At 41.9% G+C, this 25,244-nt stretch overlaps 2 protein-coding genes and 1 long non-coding RNA gene across 8 annotated transcripts in view; 1 reads left to right on the forward strand and 2 right to left on the reverse strand.

Annotated features, from left to right (window-relative positions):
• NFKB1 (nuclear factor kappa B subunit 1) overlaps positions 1–9,399 on the forward strand; it is a 58,400-nt gene extending 49,001 nt beyond the window's left edge. For 3 of the 4 annotated variants that reach the window (XM_048303427.1, XM_048303428.1, XM_048303426.1), the window contains exons 17-24: positions 767–968; positions 2,651–2,820; positions 3,630–3,732; positions 4,645–4,766; positions 5,598–5,664; positions 5,989–6,161; positions 6,296–6,473; positions 8,090–9,399. In XM_048303427.1, coding sequence (XP_048159384.1) covers positions 767–968; positions 2,651–2,820; positions 3,630–3,732; positions 4,645–4,766; positions 5,598–5,664; positions 5,989–6,161; positions 6,296–6,473; positions 8,090–8,277 — 1,203 coding nt within the window. In that variant the 3' untranslated portion in view covers positions 8,278–9,399. Of the gene's footprint in view, positions 1–766; positions 969–2,650; positions 2,821–3,629; positions 3,733–4,644; positions 4,767–5,597; positions 5,665–5,988; positions 6,267–6,295; positions 6,474–8,089 lie in introns of those variants that run through there. The other variant, XM_048303429.1, reaches the window with a different exon arrangement.
• LOC125325892 lies at positions 3,812–13,570 on the reverse strand. The gene is made up of 4 exons (XR_007203599.1): positions 12,096–13,570; positions 10,798–10,863; positions 6,568–9,529; positions 3,812–6,453 (listed from the first exon to the last, which is right to left on the reverse strand). It is a non-coding gene; the product is annotated as an uncharacterized LOC125325892 (long non-coding RNA).
• A 1,893-nt stretch (positions 13,571–15,463) lies between these two features.
• The window catches only part of MANBA (mannosidase beta), a 54,756-nt gene continuing 44,975 nt past the window's right edge, over positions 15,464–25,244 (reverse strand). For all 3 annotated transcript variants that reach the window (XM_048303432.1, XM_048303431.1, XM_048303430.1), the window contains exons 15-17: positions 20,131–20,273; positions 18,098–18,355; positions 15,464–15,893 (exon numbers count right to left, since the gene is read on the reverse strand). In XM_048303432.1, coding sequence (XP_048159389.1) covers positions 15,669–15,893; positions 18,098–18,355; positions 20,131–20,273 — 626 coding nt within the window. In that variant the 3' untranslated portion in view covers positions 15,464–15,668. The remainder of the gene's footprint in view (positions 15,894–18,097; positions 18,356–20,130; positions 20,274–25,244) is intronic.

The raw sequence follows: 25,244 nt of genomic DNA on the forward strand, positions 1-25,244 counted from the left end.
CACATGCATTTCTGAGTATGGTCTGTGTGATGCTGCTCAGAAGCAAGACTGACAAGAATGCAGTATGCAACCAACCTTTGGAAGGTCCCAAAACCTCTCAGCCTGAGAGTTGCTCAGTGCTGCAGGTGCGCAGAAATGGGCAATGTGCAGGATCAGCTACTTCAACACACACTGCATAAATGCACAGTTGTTCTGCAGTTTGACAAATGCACAGAACTGCAGAATTTTCTTCTTTTCTGTGCAGCCATTTTGAGGGATAAGGAACTCCTATGCCCATGGCTGCAAATCTCTGATTCGGGAGCAAAATGAGAGCATTGCTAAATGAGATTCATTGCTAAAGGCAGGTCTGAGCAGGACCTGGAAAGCAAATGTGCTCCCACCGTGGTAGGAACATGGCGATGGGGCAGCTGGAAGCAGGGTTACAGTGTGTGGGGGCCACAGGGATTATCTCATTTCCCGAGTACCTCGCACTGCAATGCTCAAATAGCCAGGTCAGTGCCCTGGCTTATAGAGTAGCCAACATCTTTGTTCCTCTCAAAGTCCAACTGCTGACAGTGGCAAGGCAGCTTTTATTTCCAGTAAGTAGAAACCCTATTTGTAGTGTTCAGTAGAAAAGAATGTACACATATGCAAGCTTTTATTTTCTGTTGGCTTTGGAGTGGTGTAACATCTTCTCACACTAGGAGCTTTTATGAGTTTCAGAGATTTCTGCAGAAATGATGTAATTGTGGCTTATCTTCTCATGGCTTGCTTCTGTCACTTGCAGACCCCCCTGCACCTGGCAGTAATCACAAAGCAGGCAAAGGTGGTGGAAGACTTGCTGAAGGCTGGAGCAGATGTCAGCCTTCTGGATCGCCACGGCAATTCTGTCTTACATTTAGCTGCTACTGAAGGAGATGACAAGATTCTGAGTCTACTCCTCAAGCATGAGAGGGTATCTCCGATGGTCAACCTTCCCAATGGAGAAGGTATGGAAAGATAATGGCTGTATTTTACACTGACCTACTAGACAAACACACCTTAATTCCTGCCAACACCATGTTTCTACACAGGTAGATACAGACCTTGAAAATAACATCTTTCCCCATTTTGCATATGCTGTCTTTCATTTTTATATGCCTGCAGGCACAGATGAGAGACCACAGATGTGTCAGCTTTCTAATTATACAGAACAGAAAGATTGGTAATGGTCACGTGGCACAGTATGGATTTGAATTTTTGTCAGTGTACATTCTCTTCTATGTCTCAGAACCTCAAGCACTGTGTTCGCCTTGTTCCTTATGCCACCATTGTGTTTTTTAAAAAATCCCCCCAGAAGAAAATGTTTCCTCCTGTCTAGCGAATGAAATCCCCTTAGAAATAGTTTCTGGACTAGTATTTAGTTTTGTATCTGGTACTTTGTGACCATGCAGAATTAGAGCCTGTAAAATAACCACAGACAGTTCTTCCATTTTTCAGTGCACAGGAGACTTCAATTTAGTACTCCTGCTCTAATAGATTGTAAAATATCTGACCTAAAATTGTCATTGTGGATTCAAAAAACCTCCTCAGAGAGAGAGGGGATTTTTTGGTTGGTTGGGTTTTGGTTGGTTTGTTGGTTTTTAAAAGAAAAGGTTTTCTATTATCTTTCTGGTGCAGGTATTCTTGAGGTGTCAGGTCAGTGTGACCTTACAGCAGGATGACACTAAAATACACCACTTACTCCCCAGACCACTTTCTAGAAGAGGTGTTCAGTAGCAGATGGGGCCAGTGTGGGGTACCTACATGTTTAGTATCAAGATGCAGATTTTATTTTTAACGCTACTCTCTTGAGGCAAAGAGATGCTCTTGGTGAGCTCTGTAGTTCCTGCCTTCTGTTCCATCTTGTAATCTTGATTCTTTTTTTTCTTATATGGTTTTGACTCTCCAAGTTCCAATTTATGCACAAAGAACATATTTATTAACATCATTTTCTTCATCCTGAGCCTCCACCTGGAGTACTCCCTTAGGGTCTGAGGCCCCCAACAAAAATAAGAAGGACATGGGCTTGTTGGAGCAGGGCCAGAGGAGGCCATGAAGATGCTCAGAAGGCTGGAGGAGCACCTCTCCTCTGCAGACAGGCTGGGAGAGCTGGGGCTGTTCAGCCTGGAGAAGAGAAGGCTCTGGGGAGACCTTACAGCACCTTCCAGTACCTGAAGAGGGGGCCTAAAGGACAGCTGGAGAGGTGTTTTACAAGGACATGTAGGGATAGGACAAGGTAGAATGGCTTTAAACTGACAGAGGGTAGATTTACATTAGGTATAAGGAAGAAATGCCTCACTGTGAGGATGATGAGACACTGGAACAAGTTGCCCAGAGAAGCTGTGGATGCCCCATTCCTGAAAGTAGGTTCAAGGCCAGGTTGGATGGGGCTTTGAGCAGCTTGGTCTGGTGGAAGGTGTCCCTGCCCACGGCAGGTGGGTGGAACTAGATGATCTTTCCAACCCAAACAATTCTATGATTCTATCATCTTTTAGTGTATAAGCAGGCAAAATATGTTACTTCTGCTCAGGTAAGTACAGTAACTGTAACTCATTTTAGAAGTCTCTCACTTCAAAACCCATTACTCTGGTATTTCTGAATTATAAAAATATTAACGCACATGATGGTGGATGGATTTTGTTTTGTGTAGGTCTCAGTGCAATTCACATGGCGGTGATGGCAAATAGCATGTCCTGCCTCAAACAGCTGATTGCTGCTGGAGTTAATGTCAATACTCAGGAACAAAAATCTGGACGAACTGCATTGCATTTGGCTGTTGAACAAGAGAACATCCCTTTGGCAGGCTGCCTTTTGCTTGAGGTAAGGGCAGAATTTCTTTCTCCCAGGTCCTTTCAATTACAAATTTAAAAGCTGTTGACAATCCTTGAGTGCTTCAGAAAAGCGGGAGTAAGGGGGGGAGGTTCCTGTTTATTGACTAGATTACTTGAACTGGTATAATGGCAAAATTACTAGTAATGTTACTGTTTTGTTCAGCATTGCTGGTGAATCTTTTGCCCAAGTTGAGGACTGTAGAGTTTGTGACCCTAACCTGACTGCATATGCCATGTATAATTTGTACTGAGTAATCCTGGCAGGCACTGTAGTTACTCATGAACATGTTCATCTCTTCTTCTGTGTGAAGTAGAACATGTACAGAGATGTACATAGAGATGCAGTTGTGCAATCTATAAATATTTGTCTCATCTCTAACACCTCGATCCTGGTATCCTTAATTCTACACGCCCTAGCTGGCTGCAGTAGCTTTCCTCAGTGTTCATGCATGGATGTGCCACCAGCCTGGCTGCCCTTCTGATGAGCAGCAGCAAGGCAGGATTCTGTGCACACCACTCAGGTCATGGGCAGAACTTTTACAGGGAATGCACAGTGGCTTTTATCTACCTGACCTATTTGGATATATACATCTAACACTGGAGCACACAACCCACCATATGCATGCAGACAGTTGTAGTTACTTTCTAATTCCTTCTTTTCAGGCAGCAATTAGAGTTTTTATGCAACCAGGCATGGAATGGTGCTTACTCACACAGTAGCATTGTTTGTGCTGACATGAGCCTCTGCAGCTGCATTGTACAGATTTCTTTTCTTTTTGCCATTCAATAAAAACTTAGGGTGATGCAGATGTGGACAGTACTACATATGATGGGACAACTCCACTTCACATAGCAGCTGGAAGGGGCTCAACAAAATTGGCAGCAGTTCTCAAAGCAGCAGGTATGGAAATAGATCTTTGCTGTAGAGTTTACTTTCACAGTGACAATTCAAGTTAGAAGGCTGCAAGCTGGAGAGAATGTGCCAGTGAACTTGTTTAATGGATGGAGGAAGTCAGATGTTAAAAGCACGAAGGTCTGAATTTCCTCAGAAAGTCCTGCTCTGAGATGCTATACTAATCACTCTTCAGCACCATCTAATGGCTAGAAAGGCAAATTATGTTGGTCCAAAAAAATCTCTGGAGGACTTTGGGAAGTTCTTTGATTCTTTTGTAGCTTTTATAGCTGAAGAAGTGGAGAAGAGACTTTTATATATATCTGGGATAAGTGTTGGACTGCTTTAGAAACAAAAAAGCCAAAAAAACACCCCATCACTGAAGCATGAGCTTGTAAGTGTCTCCTATTTGCTGTCACTGTGGAAGAATTAGGTTGGAGTATTTGTTGGAACTTTGTCAATTGTATTTAAACCTGATTTTTCTCATTTGAAATGGAAGCCCAAGCCTCCCATTGCTGAGGCTGTCTGCTTGGTCTTTTAAAAACACCCCCACTTTCTCTGACACTAAAAAGCAGCACCACACCATCACCTCATCACATTCGTGCTGTGCTGTGTGAGGCAGGATGGGACTGGAAGTCAGTTGATACAACCAGAGCTCTTTCTTTGCACCCTAATGCTCTGCTTGTCATTTTCCCCCCCTTTTTATAATGGAGAGTAGCATTATACAGAGATGTGACAGCATTTAAATGTAATTGATAAACAGTGCTACTTGCTAGCTTAGTATCAAATATCATTTAGCTGGAATAGCTAAATTAGCTGATTTGCCATTCAGTACATAGAATGCCTATTTTAAATATCGTTGAGAAGCAACTTGAAGCCCTTTCTTTGATTTCCCCCCCCCACCCCCCACTTGTTCTTCAGGTGCAAATCCTCACATTGAGAACTTTGAGCCATTGTTTGATCTAGATGATGTGAAAGATGATCAAGATGATGAAGGGATTGTGCCTGGAACAACACCACTGGATATGGCAGCCAATTGTGAGGTATGTGGTCTGTTTTTTCTTTCAGTTTTTTGTTGGTTTTTTTCTAATTATAAAGGACAGCTCAGCTCTCTCAGCCAGCTCCTTTCACTGCATCCACAATTATTTCAATTAATTCAACTAATTTGCCATCAAAAATTAGGCTAATTCAGCCATAAAACTCCTCTGATGAAACAGCACTGGAAGAAAGCTACAGAGTAATGCTGCTGAACAGAAATGACCAAGCAGTTCTTCAAGTAGTTGCAGTACAGTCTTCAGTGTGGGAAAGTATTTAGCTGGGTGGGCAGCTTGTGTTTGAAGGCTCACTCTCCAGTGGGTTTCTTTGCTGAGTGTTCTTCAGAATTGCAGCCTGTGTGTGATGGGAAGATGCACTCCTGTGTTCTCCCCCAACAGTGATTAAGCTGATTACTGTGCATTTGGTTTGGTGTGAGTGTAAAGGACAAGCAGTCAGCATCTCTAATCATCTGGAGCTGGGGAGTGGTACCAGCCTTAGGTGAAAATCTAACCCAGGCTTCATTTTAAATGACTAGTTGCAGACAGGCAGCAACTCCTTGCTTAGCCACTGCTTCTGCCATTTATTTACTGCCAAGGCTTCCTCTGTGTCTTGAAAATAGTTGCCAGGTGACACAGCTTAAGGTAAAGGGAGATTAACTTCTCAAGATTTTTCGCTAAAGTTTAGCACAGGTTTTCTACAGTATCCTGAGTCATACTGAACCTGGGAGAGGAAAAAAATGCTGATTTACAGATGGAATTAGGGCTTTATACCACACTGCTGAGACTTAAAGGACACTAACCAGGTTTCTGCTAAATACTGACTTTAACGTATTCTCTTAGGTGTATGACATATTGAATGGCAAACCCTACGAGTCAGCAGAGGTTTTGGAGGACTTACTGACACAAGGTAACACCTATAAAGAATTGACAATATCCCTCTAGTAATTGAGTACTGAAACTGTAGTGGTGAGAAGACATTGTCCTGCAATGGCTTGTAACTGAGCTCGTGAGAGAGAAGAGGTGCCCTCCCACCCCCTCACTCACAGAATGAGCATGATTCCCTTAAGAGGTCTCAAGGACATGGAGTACATTTTCAGTATTGCAGCAAGACATTTGTAAATGCTGGGATTGGACTCTGAAACAGTCTTCAGTTTGGCTTTGTTTCTGCTTTAAAATGAATTGGTGCATGATTTGTATAAATAATAAATTAATATATTTCTCTGTTCCCCAGGACATTTGAGAGAGCTGAGTGAGAGTTCCAAGATGCAGCTTTACAAGCTATTGGAATTGCCTGATCCGACCAAAAACTGGTCCACCCTAGCACAAAAACTGGGTCTTGGCATACTTAATAATGCCTTCAGGTTGAGTCCTTCCCCATCGAAAACTCTGCTGGATAACTATGAGGTAATGTGCTATAACAAGTTACAAAGAACATTCAGACATGCAGAGAACCTTGTCCTCCTGCACGGTGAGACAGTGCAGCCCTGCAGTTTTAGCCAGCCTGGATGATGCTGAGCATCTGATGTCTGCTCTTGCAGGTTTCTGGTGGTACAGTTCAGGAGCTCATCACTGCTTTGAGACAGATGGATCACACAGAAGCCATAGAAGTAATTCAGGAAGCACTATCCAGCTCACGCAGACTTTCTCCCCTGGAGGACAGTACAGCAAAAGCTCTTCCCTCATCATCATCGCTCACCTTTGCAAATGGAGAGACAGGTAAAATTGACAGCAAAATATGAAGAGATTTATTTAGGACTTTTTTTCAGTTCTCCCTCCCCACTCTATCTAGGACTGCTGATAGATTGCATACCTTCTTGCACACACTGCTTCACCTGCTTACTGGTTTCAGAAATATTTTATGGCAGCATGACCCCTCTCATCACAGACAGCTGCTAGGCCTAGAAGAGAGAGGGAAAATGGACCACTTGAATCAGCATACCTGCATCATGGTATTCATTATACTGCTGCCTTCTGCTAAAACCAGACACCTGCCATTTGCTAATGGTGATGTACTGGGAATGTAGGCAATTACCTCCTAGGCATGTACAAGTGCCATTAGCTTTTGACTTTTTTTCGCCCCTCATTACTGGATAATGAAAAATGTTTTGGGCTCCTAAACTTCTCCGTAAGACTTTGGTATTAAATTTCTCCTTCCACAGTGTTCTGTAGGCAGAGAAATTGGGGATGGCTTAGGTTACACAGGACTCAAGCAGTCCTGCTGGCCAACTACCTGCTCAGAGTAGGGCCAGTGGAACATTACATGAGGTTTCCCATGTTACATCCAGTTGAGTTCTGAGCATCCTCAGATGGAGGTCCTACAGTGTTTTTGGGCAGGGAACTCTACTAAGAGAAAAAGAGAGATTGTGAGAAGTTTGTCATCAGGGATGTTCAGTCATTGCCTGGCCAGGTTTAGTAAAAAAAACCTTTGTTTTTTCCTGTTCAAACACCAGTAGTGCTGCTTGTACCCTAATGTGGATCCTTACACCCTGTAAAAAAATACTGTAGTTATTTCTGGAAAGAAAAAAGAAACGTCCCAGTCACTCCATTCTGGTCTAACATTGCCAGTTTATTCTCTATAGAAAACTGGTCAGTCATGGAATAAACCTTCACACCCACCCAGAAGTGTGCTTGTACACATATTGCCCCTTTAGATTCATTGTGAAGGGTAAGAGGTGTTCTGCTCCTTTGCAACATGAATGGAGGGCATCACATTGTTTATTTTAAGATGTTTGTTTAGATAAACAAGACTTACCTCTAAGATGCCACCACTGCTTTAGTCACACTGATCCCACAGCATACCTTCAGCTCGGATACTGACCTCTTCCAGTCAGGCACTCCTTCTGTGGATCCTTCACAGGTGAAAGATGCTGCTGACTTGTTCCTATTTTGGGGTCACTTACTGCATGCAACTCTTCAAGTATTTGTCTCAAAAAGAAATCTCTAAGTTGACATAACATGAATTAAAAGTTTTAGGAGCCTCATCCTGGAGCTGTACACTTGCACAGTGTGACTCTGAGAACCTTCTGCCCTGCAACTGCCATAGCCAGACAAGAGTCCTGACCAGAGTGCAGTGACACCATTAGCGTCAGCAGAGCACCAGGCTTCTCATCCCATCAAGCTCCAGCTGCAAGTTGATCTCTGCCAGCAGTACATCAGATCACATGCTTTGGTGGCCTGGAAACATTCAGCACAGCTTTTCCTATTATAATACCTCATGTTATTTTCCTATAGAAGAGCTTTAATCCTGTTGGTTTGTATTCCTTAGGCTTTTCTTAAAGCAACCTTGCTCAAGCCACACAAATGATAATGTTTCCCTTTTCTCTGTCCCTCAGGTGAGCTCTGTAATAGCAGATTTCAAGACCCTGAAAGCACATGTGACAGCGGTGTGGAGACCTCCTTCCGCAAGCTGAGTTTCACTTATTCAGACTCTCTGAACAGCAAGTCCTCACTAACACTTGGCAAAATGGCCCTGGGCTATGGACATGACAGTTCAGGGCATAGCAATTATATAGCTGAGTAGTGATGTTCAATTAGCAATATGCAGTTGCAGGAACAAATGGCACATTTCAAATTACATCAGCGTCATCCTGGCCAGAGGGAAGTGAACTCACAACCAAAAGTGCACTGGAAGAATCCCACCTGAACCAATGGCAACTGCAGCACGTGACTTCTAGCCATTGCTTCCTTCAATTGTATTCATTTACAAGCCATTTACAATAAGCAGGGCTCCACTGCTGCATTAATACACAGGACTGGACGCTATGAAAGACTGACTGTTTTCCTGGTCTGGGAGGATTTTCTTTTACAGATGAAAAAGAAATTTGTAATGCGTAATACAAACTTACTTACTAAAGAGGTTAAGCACATAGAACAATCGGAGGATACAGTTTCTAGCTGCTCTCTTCATAATTGTTGCAGCACAGTTGCATGAAACCAGCTCATAAAGTAGCTGGCAAAGAAAAATCATGACTTTAATCACAACAGTGACAACTCAGAGAAAAAAGAGAACCCGAAAAGAATCTTGTATATTTCAAATAATGTATTTAAACTTAACTTTGGTGCCTCTTATCCAAAAATTTTTTCAAGTTTGGCATTTTCCTACTTGTAAATAGTTTTTTTGTATCTGTTCCTTTTGAAAAATCGTGCTTTTTAAATGCTTATTTTTATTTTACTTTTATAATAAAACCCCAAAATTAATTCTCCTGTCTGTGCCTGCTGTGATTTTTACATTACCTTTCAAGTAGAGTTATTGAAAATTTAGCCTATCAGTTTTAGGCATTGATACAAGATCATGCTGCTTTCCAAGCACTAAAATAAATGAAGGGTTGCAAGCCACCTGTCTTAAAGCTAAAGTATCTTTTATGGTGGGAGAGCAGGACCATCAGCTACTGCTGAGCAGCTGTGCTTTGGGATTAAAGCCTCTGCCTTGTTTTAGTTCTCATCCTTAAGGCAACAGAGAATCATTTACACTGAAACCAACTCTTTAGTGTCTCAGCAAATCTCTGACAAAGCCCAGAGGAGAACTATCTAGAAACTCCTGTAGTAACTGTGCTCATGAGCAGTGTTTCTTCTGGTCTGACATCAAATCTGAGATGGTGAGTGTACTGTTACTGATGTTGGCCCAACTGAACAGAACAGGCACCGGAGTTCATCATGAAAAAAGCAAAGAGCAGCAGCATTGGCACTCATAGCCAGTTTTTGTGGGACAAAGATGGAGCATTGACAGGGTGGTTCTTGGCTCAGCTCAGTCTTCAGTAACCTGGGTGTCACTCCTGAGAAAATGAATCAAGATAAACCTTGAGAATGCTTAATGTTTAGAGCAGTAGTTGCTGTAATGAATTAAACAATGAGTAATGAACTTGTGAACTAATTTTATATCCAGCTGAATTACTGAGAATGTTAATTGCTTCCAGAGAAGACGAATTATAGTAAAAATGCCATTCTTTCTTTCAGTTCTAGTATGTATAACCCACATCTAAGCAGTGTCTAACACATACAGATTTTTGTTCAATTAATGTACTTCTCCGGTGTTCTCTTTGTATTCCAACAGTAATAGAAACAGGCAAAGGTTCTCATATTCCAGGGGTAGAGGGGCTTTTTGAGCCCTAGTAGAGCTGCTGTCCAAGTAAAACACACCTTCTGCTTCCACAGAATTTCCAGCACAGCTCAGCGGGCTGGCGGAGATTTTAACTGGGGTTTCTACAATCCTGCAGGACACCAGGGCACCCTGGCTGTTTATTCATACCTTTTAGCTTTAGTTCTGACCAGCTCTGCTTTTAAACCACCAGAAGACACCTGGATCTGTATTTCATTAAAGCACTTCATGACCAGATGTTGCATAATAGCTGTTTATCAGGTTAGTGATCATACACAGCAGGTCCCCTAGGTCCTGTGTATTGAAGTGCTTTAAATGGCAGTCTGGCAGCTTCTCAGTCTCAGTGTACTTAATAAAAAAGGCTTTAGTCCTTTTAGGTTTTTTTTCCCTTTGTTTAGAGATAGAAAAATACTAATTTTAAAAGTATTCCCAGTAATTCAAAATGGAACACTAAATTTTTACAGTTGAGTCACGTAACAGGACAACTTTTCCTACCTGCATTAACCTTCTGCATCTTAAGTATGTGTTGCAGGCAAGCCACACAGTGTGTTAGAACTAGGCAAGAGTAGGAGTTAGAACATAACAACAAGTGTAGGACACACTACAGAAAGTGGCAAGACACCTACTAAGAGACATTTGTGTATGGCAGAGCAAACCCGTTTACTGCAAGCAGCTCAGTTAGAAGAAAATGTTAGAACACACAGCTTTACTCTTTTTGCTTGACCTTTTTTCATAGTAGTAATGGTCATCCTGTACAATGATTCTTGCACTGATGGGAAAAGGTCAGGCTCCTTGCAGGTGTGAGGATGCAGGTAGCAGACAGAGGAAAGAGGCTTAGCAAGAGAAAGTGTAAGCAATGCCAAGTCTTAAACACTTAAAGCAAATGTGTTCATGTCATGTAACTATCAAGATATGTTCATGGACCTCACCATGAGATCTGCTCACCTCACACACAAATTTATCTTTACACCTCTTTGCCAAGATAGGAAGTGCCATTCCCATTTTGCAGGTCTGATGGAATAAAGAAAGAATCCAGGAATCAGCTGAATCAGCCTGAGAGCTTCTGTCTACACCTGACATAGAGAGAAATCTCTAACCTGAATCTGCACTTGCAGTGGAATAGAGCTCGCTCCATTATTTTGCTACTGTACTGCAGTAATAAACATCAGAAATTGTGGAATGCAACAAAAGTTGTGACAAAGATCACTAGAGATCTTCTCTACATTTGACGTAAAATGAATTATACAGAAAGTTAGACTGCCCTTGATTTTAGATTGGCTGCCACAGCTCTAAGTTTCTTGGCATCATCTTGGGATGTATTTACAAACTGGGAAATCACTGGTAGTAGAAGTTCTGGGCGGCATTCTGAGATTCTGTGGACTGCAGGAAGGACAACAGTCTGTTGTGGGGTGATTTTAGGTCAATACTGTATTCCCCTATCATCTGCTTTATGCCCAGAAATGGGTCCCGCAGCTTTAAGCTGGGTCCGAGAGAAGGAGCGGGGGGAAGCCAGGCGAATTCCTCAGCGTGGCTTGTGTTCAAGCTCACACACGCTCCCTCACGTTGCTCAGCTCTGCTTGCAGCAGCAGAGAGTACATTCCTGCTTTTAGCTACCTTCTTTTTTGTTAGCTGAGGCAAGAAGTTTTCCCAGTCCTGTAAGAGCAATTCTCCGGTAACTTCAGTTCTCCTGGAACTGTTCGGCCTAGCTGTGATCCGAGAACTGGATCATCGGAAGCCGTGGACCAGCAGGAAGGCTGCAGGGACGCTGCATCCCAGCCTTGGACCTCAGCAGGGGCCGAGCCAGCTACAGAGGGAACTCTAAATCCACCAGCTTTCTCCACACCCAGGAGGTTTAGTATTTCAGCAATTACTCATTTTTTCCCCATGCCCTGCGGGCACTTTGTTTGTTAAATAAATAGTTGTTTTCACTTTCATCCAAGAAATTCCTTTTGTATTGGTGAGGGAGGGAGTGCCAAAACCTGTCTTCTTTAGAGGACACATTCATTTCAAAGTGTTTTTCCTCCTAAACTTGTCTCAAACTGAGACAGAATCTTACCTACATGCAGTGGTGTATGAACTGTCTTTTCTCCTTTGGAAAAGTAAAATTGGAAACTGTTGTGGAAAGTAAAATGCTTTTTCCATGCATTTAAGGAAAAAGAGCCACTCTCCTTGCCTCCCCCAAGCAAAGTGACAGGAATGGTGGTGCCCATTTGTTAGCTCAGGGTGCAGTGGTCAATACTCACCCACCATCCACAGCTTCTGGTGTTTCTGAATGATCACGTCTTGAAATGGAGCAGTTCTAGAGTAATGGCCAACAGCCCAGTCCAAACTTTTGCTGGCTTCAAAAGATTCCTACAGCTACAGCAAAGATAACACAAGTTAGTTACCAAGTAGTTGATTTTCTCCATCCAGCATTATGAAGCAGCCTGATGTCCCACTTAGAGCCAGGCTGGAGTATGTCTCTTATTTCAAGCCTGCAGAGGTTTCCCATGGCCTCATTTAAACCCAACTGCTGTAGGATTTCTCAGCCATCCAGCCACGCTTGCCATGTGCAATGCAGAAGAGCACTAGCAGAGCAGTGGCCTCCATTACATACTGCAAGGGAACACACTTGGGACAGACTTCACACCTGTTAACCTGTGCACTCGCCAGCATTCCAGTGGAGTCAGCAGCACACACATGCACAGAGCAGCATCACACTAATGATTAAATCAGGTACTTACACATTTCTACTGACTGACTCTACTTCTTACAGAAATGGCCTTTTTTCATCTAAGTTTTGGTTTTCCACACTAATTAAACTAAATTGGTGGTTTCGTTTCGCTACCTTGTAACATCTGACTGGAAAGGACATGTAAACACAACTCTTGGACTGAAACCTGTCCTGAAAATTTCAAACCATGAGTTCCTGGTTCCCTAAGTGGGTAAGAAAGCGAACAGTGATTCTGACAATATAAAGGCTGGCTTGTAAGTTTCAAACCCAGCTCTCCTGTACTGAAAATAAGAAACTCATTGGCCCATTTCTCTGCTCCTGACACTGCTACAAGTCACTGAAATGGTCTCTGCTACACAGCTCCAAAACCAAAAGGCAACTAACAGAAGTAAAAGTACTGAAGAAAGATGTGCCTCTAAGGCAGAAAACTTGTCCAGGCCACAAGGTATGCCAACAGCAGGTAACAAGAAAAGACTGACAGAGAACTATGAACACTTACTTAGAGAGGAACTTTTAGCTACATTTGCATGCTTCTTTCCTGGAGAAGATGCAGAACTTGAAAAAGCTTCCAAGGACATGCCCCAGTAAACTGGAGCAAAATACATCCTCCTTGTGTGGCAGAAAGTACGAACAAACAGGTGCCCTCTAAAGCTCAGGATGGCCTCTGCATGCCCAGAATGGGTTCAGAGCCAAATCTCAGTCAGAGAACACTTTTATGACAACAGATTAGCCAACACCATACAGTGCTCTTCCCAAACCTGCTCTCAGGTTCTGGTCTGGAAGGGCATTTGTCATGGCTGTGGGACACTCTGGCTGCTGCTTTTGCCATCAGTGGAGAACAGCCCAGAGGGGGCCCAGGAGCAAACAAAGGCCATTGGCACAAGCAAATTCACTGGTCCTTGAACAAGACATTGCAAGGCAGCATACTGAAAGAACACTGACGATTCCAGTCCCCTCTACTGCTGCCACCAATAATGTAATGACACTGAGGACAAGCACCACAACACTTACCAAATGCTCCTCCCAACGCTCCTGCTGCCAAACCCCCATTAGATAGAACTGGGAATACAGGTACTGCCATAGCTGCAACAACACTCAGCTGGGAAGATGGATGTGACGCAGGAGTGCTGGGTAGGAGTGCTGCCTTCCTATCTCTGCCCTGATCTGAGACAAAGGCAGAACAACGTAACCAAGTACAGCACAGGATGCCACTGCGAAAGTACGAAGGGGAAATGGTTAACCAAAGCACATGTTACAGCCACTGCTGCATGGCGAGAGAGCAGCTTCTATAAATACACACCTACTACAACACCAGGAAACCAAAAGAACATATTAAGGATATTAAGACAATAATGGAAGTCAACCTTGCCCATTAAATTCTGTTTTGAGTTCAAGCATTTGGCTTAAGCAATTGCTAATCTTTCATAATGGCACGCAGTGCTGAATTAAAGCTTTCCAGTGAGAAAGAACGGACCAACTCCTTAGGGAGCTTCTGACCTTCAAAACCAGCAATAATCAAAAAAATTGCCCAAACCTTGTTATGTCAATCTGGTAATTGCAGAAAGGAACAGGGGAAAAAAAATAATAGAATGCTGTTCTATGGAACTGTGCTGGTAGACTTTAGTTGCATAGCCACGTCATCACTTATTAATCATGTACCACATAATTTCTTCCATGATTTTGCCTAAAAATTGTGACAAGCTAGACAAGGTCACAGTTATCCAAATTCACGGGTTTTGCTTCTAGCAATCCAAAAGCTCTTTTCTAAATATCTCAAACTTCACTCATAAGCTGAGATGAACAAATACCACTGACCTCCAAATAGGCCTCTTGATTGTCTTTAAACAAGTGATTCCTTTGAAGTTTTATTTATTTAACGCTATTAAGTCCCATTTTGAAATTCTATCTAGATGTGGCTGGAAGAAACATTTCTCCATCAATGTAAGAGAAAGACATCAACAAACTTGCCCTTTTTCCTAATACACTGCAGCAGTACATATCATATCTTCTCCACATTTTTTCATTCTTACCTTATATCAACTCTATTGCTGCTTTGATTCCACTTTGATTCCAGGACACCAAAATACGGAAGAATTGTTCTGGTATTGTTGGCCCATGGTGCCTCTCAGATTAACTTTTAATTTCCTTTGTCAATGCCTGCATTTGTTAAGTTTTACTCATGACTGTCATTTTCCCTATTTATTTTACAAAATCTATAAACATTGGTACATACACATCCGTATTTTGATTGTTTTCATGTCTTCTTTTAACTAGGACTAGTTTTGAATCAGATGAAACTACAGTTAGTTGTTTTGGTGACCCAATAAAGCATTTGTAAGAAACTTTCATTTATCATTTCCCTTTCATCTTTAAGTTCTTCCTCTTGCTCAGGAGTATGTCGGTTTTGGTTAACACCAAAGTACCAGTCAACATGCTCATCTCTCTGCCCATTAAAACTGTGATCACTGCAAGAAATCAACCCCCAGTCTGAGTTCTCCAATGGAACACACAGTTGCTCCCCCCACACGTGCTCCAGACCCCCCACACCACCAGCAAGTAACACCCACGTGGTGCTTTTACAACACCAGTGGACATCAGCGGTAGAGCTCGTTGAAACTCCACCTACTGTAGGCTGATTCTGCTTTGCAAGAAAATTAATATTTGCTTGGACGGAGAGAGGATCCTTGTGGAACCCCAGCAAGATCCCAGCTGCATTTCAAACCACGTCCAACAGACAAGCCCAATGTTTAGCAACATGCCCACGGAGGGGCTCAGTGGCCTACTGGCGGCAGTCCCAGCTTCACTCCCTGTCTTTCTCCCTTGCCCCCAGCATACCTTGCTGTTATCTTAAAATGAATTTCAAATTACAGCACAGTGAAACTAGAAAAAAAAAATGGATGTGCTTTCAATAAACCACATATATTATATGTAAGCTTTGCTGTTGGTATTTTTACATTGAACCAGCAGTTAAAATTCACATGACAGGAATGGACAGTATGTTCTTCAGCCAGCTCAAAGTGTATGTCGCTTCAACTTCAGTCAAATTCTCCAATTTTTTTCCTCCTCCTGTTCCACTCCTTATCTAGAAGGAAATGAAGTATTCTCAGACAACGTCCAGCAGAGAGGTCAAGATTAGTGAACTTTCTAGTTCTTCAACACTGGTAGGTTCCCAAGGATAAAACACAACCGTTTTCTTTTTTTCAGTCATAAGGAAACCATTATCACTAAATCTGCCTTTTATACTCCCTACATCCAGAGAAACAAAAGGAGCAATTGCAGTGGTCTGAAGAACAAATACATAAATGTCATCTTGTTGGGATACAGAGGCCTGAAAGAGAAATAAAAAAAAACGTATTATTAAAAAAAAACCAAATGTGTTAAAGAAGACCCCCGTTACACCCAAACTAGGAAAAACCTACATGTCAGTGAATCAGGCTGAACAAACACATTTGATCTAAATTAATATTCTTCATATGTAAGAATCATGCAAAACCTGCAAACATTACTAGAGCCTTCCTACAGAATACTACAGATTGTGGAAAAATGCCAAGAAGTATTACCACTTTGCCATCTTCTTATGGAAATAACTTAATAAATGCTAATCTGACTTCTACATAGTACTGGTATCCCGTACTTACTGCAGTGAAAGAAATTTGTCCTTTCATCAACACTTCACTCAACTTATCAATTCACATCAACTGAAAGAGCTTGCCTTTCAATTACATACATAATAGAAATACATAGAAGCAAAAGATGGTAAAAATCCCAGTAAGACAGAAAGTCATCTCATCTTAATGCATCATGGCAGTGAAGCCCTTATACTTCATTTAGAAAATATACAAAAAATAGTTGTAAAGTACCAGGTCAAGGTATAAATTTTTATATTAAGCTCTATCAGTAGTTAATCTCAGAGAGACTTAAAATCCCATCCAGGACGCATTTTCATGCAGTACTCCCCATTCACCATAATGAAAGACTATGCTACATAACTTTCAAACACCAATTCACCATCTATAAAAAGAGGACAAATTACAGTCAGTGCAGACATCATGTTCCGGTTACAAGAAAAGCAACGCTACTCATTTTTGAGAAAAAGCACACATCCTCTGCATTTTGTTTCCTGAAGAAATACTAATGCCTTGATGTTTTTTAAGAGCAATGTTATGGAAGTAGCTCTTGGATTAGCAATGTATTTGAAAGTCTAGTTAGTTTATTAGTAACTAAGTATAGAAGTACCAGCCTCTTGGAAAACAGAGTCATTTTTTAATCGTACCTGCATTTCTTAAAATGATCATTTTGCATTTATCCTTGCTAGCTATCCTTATTAATTAGTATTCCAAAGACAATGCAGTTACAAGATAAAGGAATGAAATATTCCAGCAATGCTCCAGTTGCAGAGCTTTTATTATTGGTGATATCATCCACAAACCAAAAAACCAAACCAAAACAAACAAAAAAAAAAGCCCCACAGCATGACTCAGACCCCAGACTGTACTACCAGATGAAAAAAAAAATTAAAACAGGCTTATTTCTTTCCTTTGTATACTCAGGAGGCAGGCTGTGCTGCCATGAAAGAGATAAGAAGGGAAAATCTGGCCCATTTTCTTTTTGTAAAGCAATTATGCTGGTCCAGATTCAAAGAGATTAGACCTCTATTCCCCCCTTGTTTAGCTTAGCACTAAAGAGCAAAGCTGCAGTTTGAAAGGCAATGTGAGAACACAAAGGTCCCCATCCTGCCCATCTGATGATTAAGAATTTTGCAATAAGATGTACATGCTAAGAAGCGAGGCTTAACAAAATGTGTGTGTATGCACACACAGGGCATGCATGCTCTCTACATACAGCAAGCTTGCTAGGAGCAGAAGGAATCTAGGAAAAAGCAGCAAATTGACTAAATGATAGTGTTATACAACACTGATGCCTTCTGTGCCTGTTCAGGAGACTGACACAGTTGCCAGCTATTAAGAGATAATCACTATTATGCAAATCAGAACCCTTACTGGAGGGCAGGGATTTCAAGCAGGAGGAAAGGAGCACGCAATGCTGCCTGTTAGCAATGTTACACTGATCTGAGAGCATGAGCACTTCCAGAGGAAATACTGCTGACAGTAGTGCACTCCACACTCAGCTGAACTAGGATCATCTTATACTGACATACAGTGCTGTCTGCAAGCCAGAACACTTGCCATGATGCTATTTGCTATCTAGGGACAAAAAGAAAGAAAGGAGCAAGGCTGCAAGGTGAAAGACAGTCTAAACAAATGAAAGGGGGAGTTCATTATTTAAAATAAAACAAATCCCAGACAAAAAACATGCACAAACAAACAAATGAACCAACCCCACCAGTCTTATTTAGATACATATATAGTGACACAGGAAAAAAAATCTCATTTTGAACTCAACATGGAAGCCAGAATAGCAACAACTATACTAGAGCATTCAGTGGAATCAGACACTGTGTAGCCAGCAAACAACTCAAACCAGTAAGATTAGCAAAACCAAATACAGTAATCTAGCATGACTGATGCTTACACTAAGATGGGTCTTTTCTAATCCCACAGCATCCTTTAGAGATGAAAGGAAGTAATGGTTCATAGGACTCTGGAGCCCATCTTCTCCCACGAGACAGAAAGTAATAACACAACTTGTCCTGGTACAACTTCTGCATCTTTCCAGAAGGTCACTTATGGACTCCTTGTAGATGGGAACAGCACTCTGTGCTTTAACAGTCACACCTTCTGTGGCAAGGGTGCATACTGGCTCCAAAGAGCTCCAGGCGTGCACAATGACCTATCAAGCACATTGAGAGAGCACAAAGCTTAGAAGAAAGGCTACATCTGTGAAAACAATGCAGCATCCTAGATTTCAGACTGCTCGTTACAACAGATGTTCTTCTAAAAGCACCAGCTGATTTCCACCTAGCAAAAAACTACACAAAGATTTAAACAATAGAAATATGGCATAAAAATGAGATCGTTCTAAAACCCTAACAAGAAGTCCATTTCAAACCGTCTGGAGCTGCTCCCGATCTGCAAGACTTTTTTTTTTCTCCAAGCTCCTTGAGAAGAGATTGCCAATTCCTGCCAAGGGGGTGCTGGGAAATGGAATTACTGAGTGACTAATTTGTTGACTCTCTTTCCTCCCTTGCTTGATTAAAAGAAGTCAAACAAAGGATTTTCTTGAGACTGCTCAGTGTTATCTGATGTAACCCAACTGGGTATGCTAGAGCTTCTGCATAATCACCCTTAAACAGAAGCAAGCTCCATCATCTTGAAAGGTATTATGAAGGTTATATTAATACAGCAAAATACATTCCCAGACATCATCCATGCATTATGAATATACCATTTAAAAAAGGCATAATTTGGAAATTGAGCACTTAATGAGAATTACAACATTCTATTTCATGAATTTTCAGTTATTTTTTGCCTTAACCGGAGTGCACAGTCAGGAATAGATCTTAACTGCTTTCAAGAGTTAAGTTCTAAATTTTCTTTAAGTGCAATACACAGTATTCATCAGAACTATCCTACTGCCAACACTTCTCTGATGCTGTCAGAAAATCTGAATTTATGTTTGTTAGAATAACTCAGACCAGAAAAGAACAATTTCATTAAGTGCAGTTCTACTCCAAGAACTGACTATCCAGAAATTGCAACCATTTTCTGTACCATATATTACTTCATATAAGCAACCTTATGAATCTGTAAATTCATGGAAGCCCACCAGACAGAGCAGTGATCTAGGAGCTGACATACTCATACTACTAGTTCCAAAATTACTATTTTGGAACTAGGAGTGACTAGTGAGTCATTCCAGGTCTCGAGGTCTGTTTTTCCATCCTTCACAGTGTTCCCACATGGGACACACTTTCTGTCAGGAGCTGTATCTCATAGTGAAAAATGGTCCCTAAATTCATCTGGGATCTGGTTGCCATATGATTAACACCAACAAAATGTAGCAAGCTGAAAAAGAAGACTGTTGTCTACAAGAAAACTCAGCAGCCCAAATGCTGCCTTAAAAATCCTATCAGTTTCTACAGTATTATCAAAAAACAGTTAATGCATCAATTACAAAATGGTGACATGCATAGATGACCTTCCAATTACAGATGTGCTGTTAATATTTCAGGAAACAATCCAGTCCTTTTTCCCAAAGCCATATAGTTTGAGTACAGGTAAGCAATGGTACAATCCCTTCCCCCCCCCCCCACTTAGTCAGTTAATCGAGTTCTAACACCCAGGGAACAGTTTTGTTAAGTAGTGAGGTACCATTTTTCACACTTTGTTCTATTTAACCATCAGTCTCTTTAAGATTTCAACAGAATGGTTAATTTCAGCCTTATACCTACAGGCTATAAGCAAAGCAATTTCTTCTTCTGTGAAGCACTACACACTACTATAATAAAGGATAGCATTGCCCCTAAGAAGATTAAAGACTAGAGCTGCACCTCATGGTGTTTGAGCATGGCATTACCGAAGCTTGTCTGTACAAAGACCTGCTCCTTTCAGCACCTCACATTTTTGCAGGAGGCACACAAGAGTGGTGAGGGAGGTGTCACTTACCCTCAAAGTCAGCCTGTGGTCCACATGAAGATCTGAGACACCGTAAATGTGCAACACTCCTTTATCTTCAAAGGCCACAGGCAGCAGCGGTGCAAAGAAGTTCTGGGCAAAATAATGGAGCAGTTTCCACTTACCACCATACTCTAAAAACGATTAAAAAGAAGAAAGATTGAAACAGAATCCAAGAGTGCCTTGTCACACAATCCCTGTATGTGGTTTTTGGTCCTGCTATGGCAATGCAACATCCTTCTCCACCCTTTTTCACCTCTAACAAGTGCAAAGAATGACTGAAGGCACTCTTGCCTCCTTCCAGGCAAGGCTCTGCTCTGGAAAAGATCTGATGCTCTTTCAAGCCTTACTTTGAGCTTCACCAGAAGTTTACAGTTTTCTATGTCTTTGTTCTATCATTGCTACACTCTCATTCAGTTAACAGAAGCCTTAAACACAAGTGACAAGAGTGACAGAGCGTACCACACATAAACCAAGCAGCTGGAGCATCTGTGCTGTTGAGAATCCAGACAAACAAGCTCGCATTGCCACGAACTACCACTACTATAAAAAGTATAAAAAATTTATACAAAATGCTCTCTTCCCCTTTTTCAGTCCTCCTTTCGGTTCTTCCTTAGAAAAACATCAATAGCAATAATGATAAAAATAAGTTCTCAAACCAAAGATAGCTCTGAGCTTGGCAAAACAAATTTGCCAAGATCTAGAGACAACACCTCCTCCATAGAAGTTAGGATCCATGACAGACACATGACAAACAGTTAATGTTGCCTCTTTAATGGAAAGCTGCACCTCATTACTTTTAATACTTTGAAAGTCTGCCATTAAACTGGAAAAGCCATCAAACTCTGCATCCTCTCCAAAAAATGCAATTTTTCTTTTTTGCTATGCAACACTGCCACATAATCATTTTGAAAGAGAAGCTGCATCCATTTCTTTCTCTATTAACATTCCATCTAGAACCCACTGTCTGCATTTTAAATTTGTCTTTCCTCAACCATTATCCAGTCATTGAAATGGCACTAAAAAGAAGTAGCAAGTCAGCTGCACCATCTCGCAAGGAAGAAAAGCTAGATACTGGCTTCATTCTTGTTTCTGGCTCTTTGTTTTATACAACAAGTTTAAAGCTGATGTATGCTGAAAAATATTTTCAGTGATATGTTTTTGTTGTAGCTCTCTTAGTAATTACTCTCAGTTTCGGTTCTTGTACAAAGCTCTTAGCACTTTCAAACATCTCATAATTAAAGACTTATCCAGAGTGATGTCATCTTTCAAGGGTTGCTGTGGCTTTCCCAGGGGGACTTGAACATGCTTTGTCTGCACTCCACATAGACATGAATGAACTTTGTGAAGAGTAAGTGCATTAGCTCCAGCTTAGCACCTTCCACATCACCTTTTCTCAGCAAGTTCACAACCAGCTAGCTTGGAGAACAACAACTCAAATCTGCCTGGGAAACCCACACAAGATTGAACTGTGCTATGAGATAAGTCTGTTGCCAGCAAAAACACCACTGGCATTCAAGTTAACTGCATTGAAGCAAACCAAAGAGAAGGCTGAAGGAAAACTTCAGGAGAGGCAGCTGTGTTTCTTCAAAACAGACAGTCGATAAACTGATGAACATTCTCAGTATATTGGTGCTTCTCAGTATAGAACTGTAGAACCACTTATGTTGGAAAAGACCTCTAAGATCGAGTTCAGCTGTTCACTTGCCAAGTGCACCACCAAAACACGTCCCTAAGTTCCCATGCCACACCTCTACACTTCCCTGGGCAGCCTGCTCCAATGCTTGAGAACACCTTCAGTGAAGAATTTTTTCCTAAGATCCAATTTAAACCTCCACTGGCACAACTTGATGCCATTTCCTTTTGTCCTGTCACTTGCTAATGGAGAAAAGGGGCTGACCCACACCTTGCTATGGCCTCCATTCAGGTAGTTTTTGAGAGTGATATGGTGGGGGATAGGGTGTGTGTGTTCCAGCCTCCTTTCCTCCAGGCTGAGCACGCCAGCTCCCTCAGCTGCTCCTCACCAGAGTTGTGCTCCAGACCCTTCCCCAGCTCCACTGTCCTTCTCTGGACATGCTCCAGCCCCCCAATGTCCTTCTTGTAGCAAGGGGCTCACAACTGAACACAGCACTTGAGGTACAGCCTCAACAGTGCTGAGTACAGGGGAACAACCCCCTCCCTGGTCCTTCTGGCCACACTATTCCTGACACAAGCCAGGAAGCCACTGGCCTTCCTGGCCACCTGGGCACACACTGGCTTATGTTCAGCCACTGTTGACCAGCACTCCCAGGTCCTTTTCCACTGGGCAGTTTTCCTTCCAGCCACTCTGCCCCAGCCTGTAGAGCTGTCTGGGGTTGCTGTGGCCAAAGTGCAGGACTCGGCACTTGACCTTGCTGAACCTCATAAAACTGGCCTCAGCCCATCAATCCAGCCTGTCCAGATCTTTCTGCAGAGCCTTACTGCCACTCCCACCCGACTTGGTGTTGTCTGCAAACTGGATGAGCATGCACTTGAACCCCTTGTTCAGACACTTGATAAAGATATTAAACAGGGCTGGCCTCAATACTGAGCCCTGGGAAATCCCTGCAGTGACCCGCTGCCAGCTGGTTGTGAATCCATTCTCCACCACACTCTGGGCCTGGACATCCAGCCAGTTTGCTTTCATGGGGAACAGTGCACCCATCCACACCATAAGCAGCCAGTTTCTCCAGGAGAATATTGTGGGAAATGGTGCTAAGGCTTTGCTAAAGTCTAGGCAAACAACATCCACAGCCTTTCCTTCATCCACCAACTGGGTCACCTTGTCATAGAAGGAGATCAGGTTGGTCAACCAGGACCTGCCTTCCATAAACCTGTGCTGGCTGGGTCTGATCCTCTGATGATATGAACAAAGGCACGTTCTGGCATTCCAAGGACACTTCCTGACAGAAAACATAAGTGGTTTAAAGAACAAATCTACCAAAACCTGGAAGTGCTACAAATTACTCTTCAGTCATTAAACTTGAGAAGATGGGCGATTTGGACTGGGGCTGGATTATCTGAAACAGAGTCAACTGTGGGGCAGTATCTAATCTAACAAACAAAAGCTATGGGCCTTATCTGAGAAATGGGCAGGGAGAGTCTGGGCATCTAGAGCTGCAATCTCTAAAGCCTTCAGGACTGCTACAGGACTTCCTGGAATTTCAGTTGTCAATTAATTAATTTGCCAATGCAATAGATGTTGCCCACTGCAGAATCCAGACAGAGCCCACCACAAGCTCAGACCCAGCATGGTCTGAGCTTTCAGTGCCTGTTGACTTGAATTTTTTTCTTGAGTTTAATTCACATGATGAAAATCTAGGCTTCAACTGTCATATATGGAAATGGATAATGCAATTGATGAAGAGCAGTTTCTGTTACTTAGTTTAATATAAAATCCTGTTTCTTTTTGAATGGATCCTTTTCTCAATCTCTGCTGTGCCTTTATTTCCAACTGGATTACAAAGCCACACTGCAGAGGTTTGCTACCTGGGCAGCAGAGATCCTCAAAAAACTTGTACAGTGGAGAAGATGAGTCAGAGTGAACGTGGCATTAAAAATTCACAGGGAAACACAAACAAACAAAAATCCCAACCAACAAACAAAATCAAACCACACACTTAAAAGTTTGTACCATTTCAAAACCCATTCTACTACTACAACACCCATTGTTTTGGAATGTTTGAAACACTATTAGTCTGCTTACCTCAGATCAGCTTTTAAGATGGTATTTCCCTTCCCAAAAAAACTAGAGCCATTTTAAAGAACCATAACTGAACTGCTATATCAGTTTCACACAGGAAGTGTCCTCCAAAGACAACTTTTTCAGCAACAGGATCTTGATAATACAATTGTCGAAGTAACTTCAGACAGCAAGGAAAACTGAAGCTGACTTTAAAAATCCCATATTCTTCAGTTCTTCTGTTGTCTTGATTTCCGTAAGACCAGAGCTACACTCCTTTATTTAAAAACGGGCAAGTTGCATATCAAATACACCACACACACCACCCTCTCCCCCCCCAAATATAGATGTAAAAAATCTGGAGATCAGGAAGTTATCATGAGAAACCTCTGGGTTTAAACTTCCCTGTTACAGACATGCATGCCCAAAGGCAACAGTCAAAAGCTATTTAAAATAGCCCTGGGGTGGTTTTCTCCTCCTCCCACCACACTTAAACGAATCCTTACAGAAATCCAAGTTCCTCAATATTTTCCTGACAATAACAAGGGGTTTGCACTCTCTGTGGTATTAAACTTCAGAACAGGAAACTAAAATTAGGTTTGTAATGAGACCCCAGTACCCTTTTTTCTGACTCTTCCCTGAAGCCTTCTACACTGATGGCGGGAGTGCAAATAAACTGATCTTCCTGAAATGATTTTAAATTAATCACTTCACACCATTAAATGCAACCCCAGAAACATGCTGCTAGTTCTTTCCTAACCTCAGTCTCACAAACTCAGATCAATTATTCTCCACAACAGCCTGTACCAGGGCTCACCAGGGGCTCTAAATATTGAACCTGCAATAAAAGCCTGTTATCTGATCAAGGGAATCTCATGACAACCGAATTGGGTACCTCAAGGTGATACTTGTCTGTGAGTGTCACAGCACTCCACCAAAATACACTGCAGAGATGCTGAAGCATCCAACATGGCACAACAGGCTCCACAGCGAGGTGCTAACAGTCAGAACCCTGATGTGATAAAAGCTGTTTACTTCTCAGCTGAAGGCAGAAGTACTATGTCACAAGTGCTGTGCTCTGTTATCATTCAACCCCAAGCAAACATCTTAAAGGTAAAAGTTAAAAGGAGAAATATTTGCTACCTTCTTCCTTCCCCACCATGTGGAAACATTTCTGCTTTGTACCGGAAATTATGTAAACCCCTCCATGACTTTCTGCAAAGTACCAGATTCAAATAAAAGCACTCAGTGGCGATACTACTGTGCCATCTAACAAGATGCAGAAACGTGTTTTTGAAGTGCAAATAAAACTAATTTCTCCAAAGTCTTGCATAATTTCAGCCATTAGCATTTCAAAATCCCTCTACCACACTGCCTAATTAAATGAATATTAAACCTTTCCTCA

The sequence above is a fragment of the Corvus hawaiiensis genome, chromosome 5, assembly GCF_020740725.1.
Source record: "Corvus hawaiiensis isolate bCorHaw1 chromosome 5, bCorHaw1.pri.cur, whole genome shotgun sequence".
Classification (NCBI taxonomy): domain Eukaryota; kingdom Metazoa; phylum Chordata; class Aves; order Passeriformes; family Corvidae; genus Corvus; species Corvus hawaiiensis.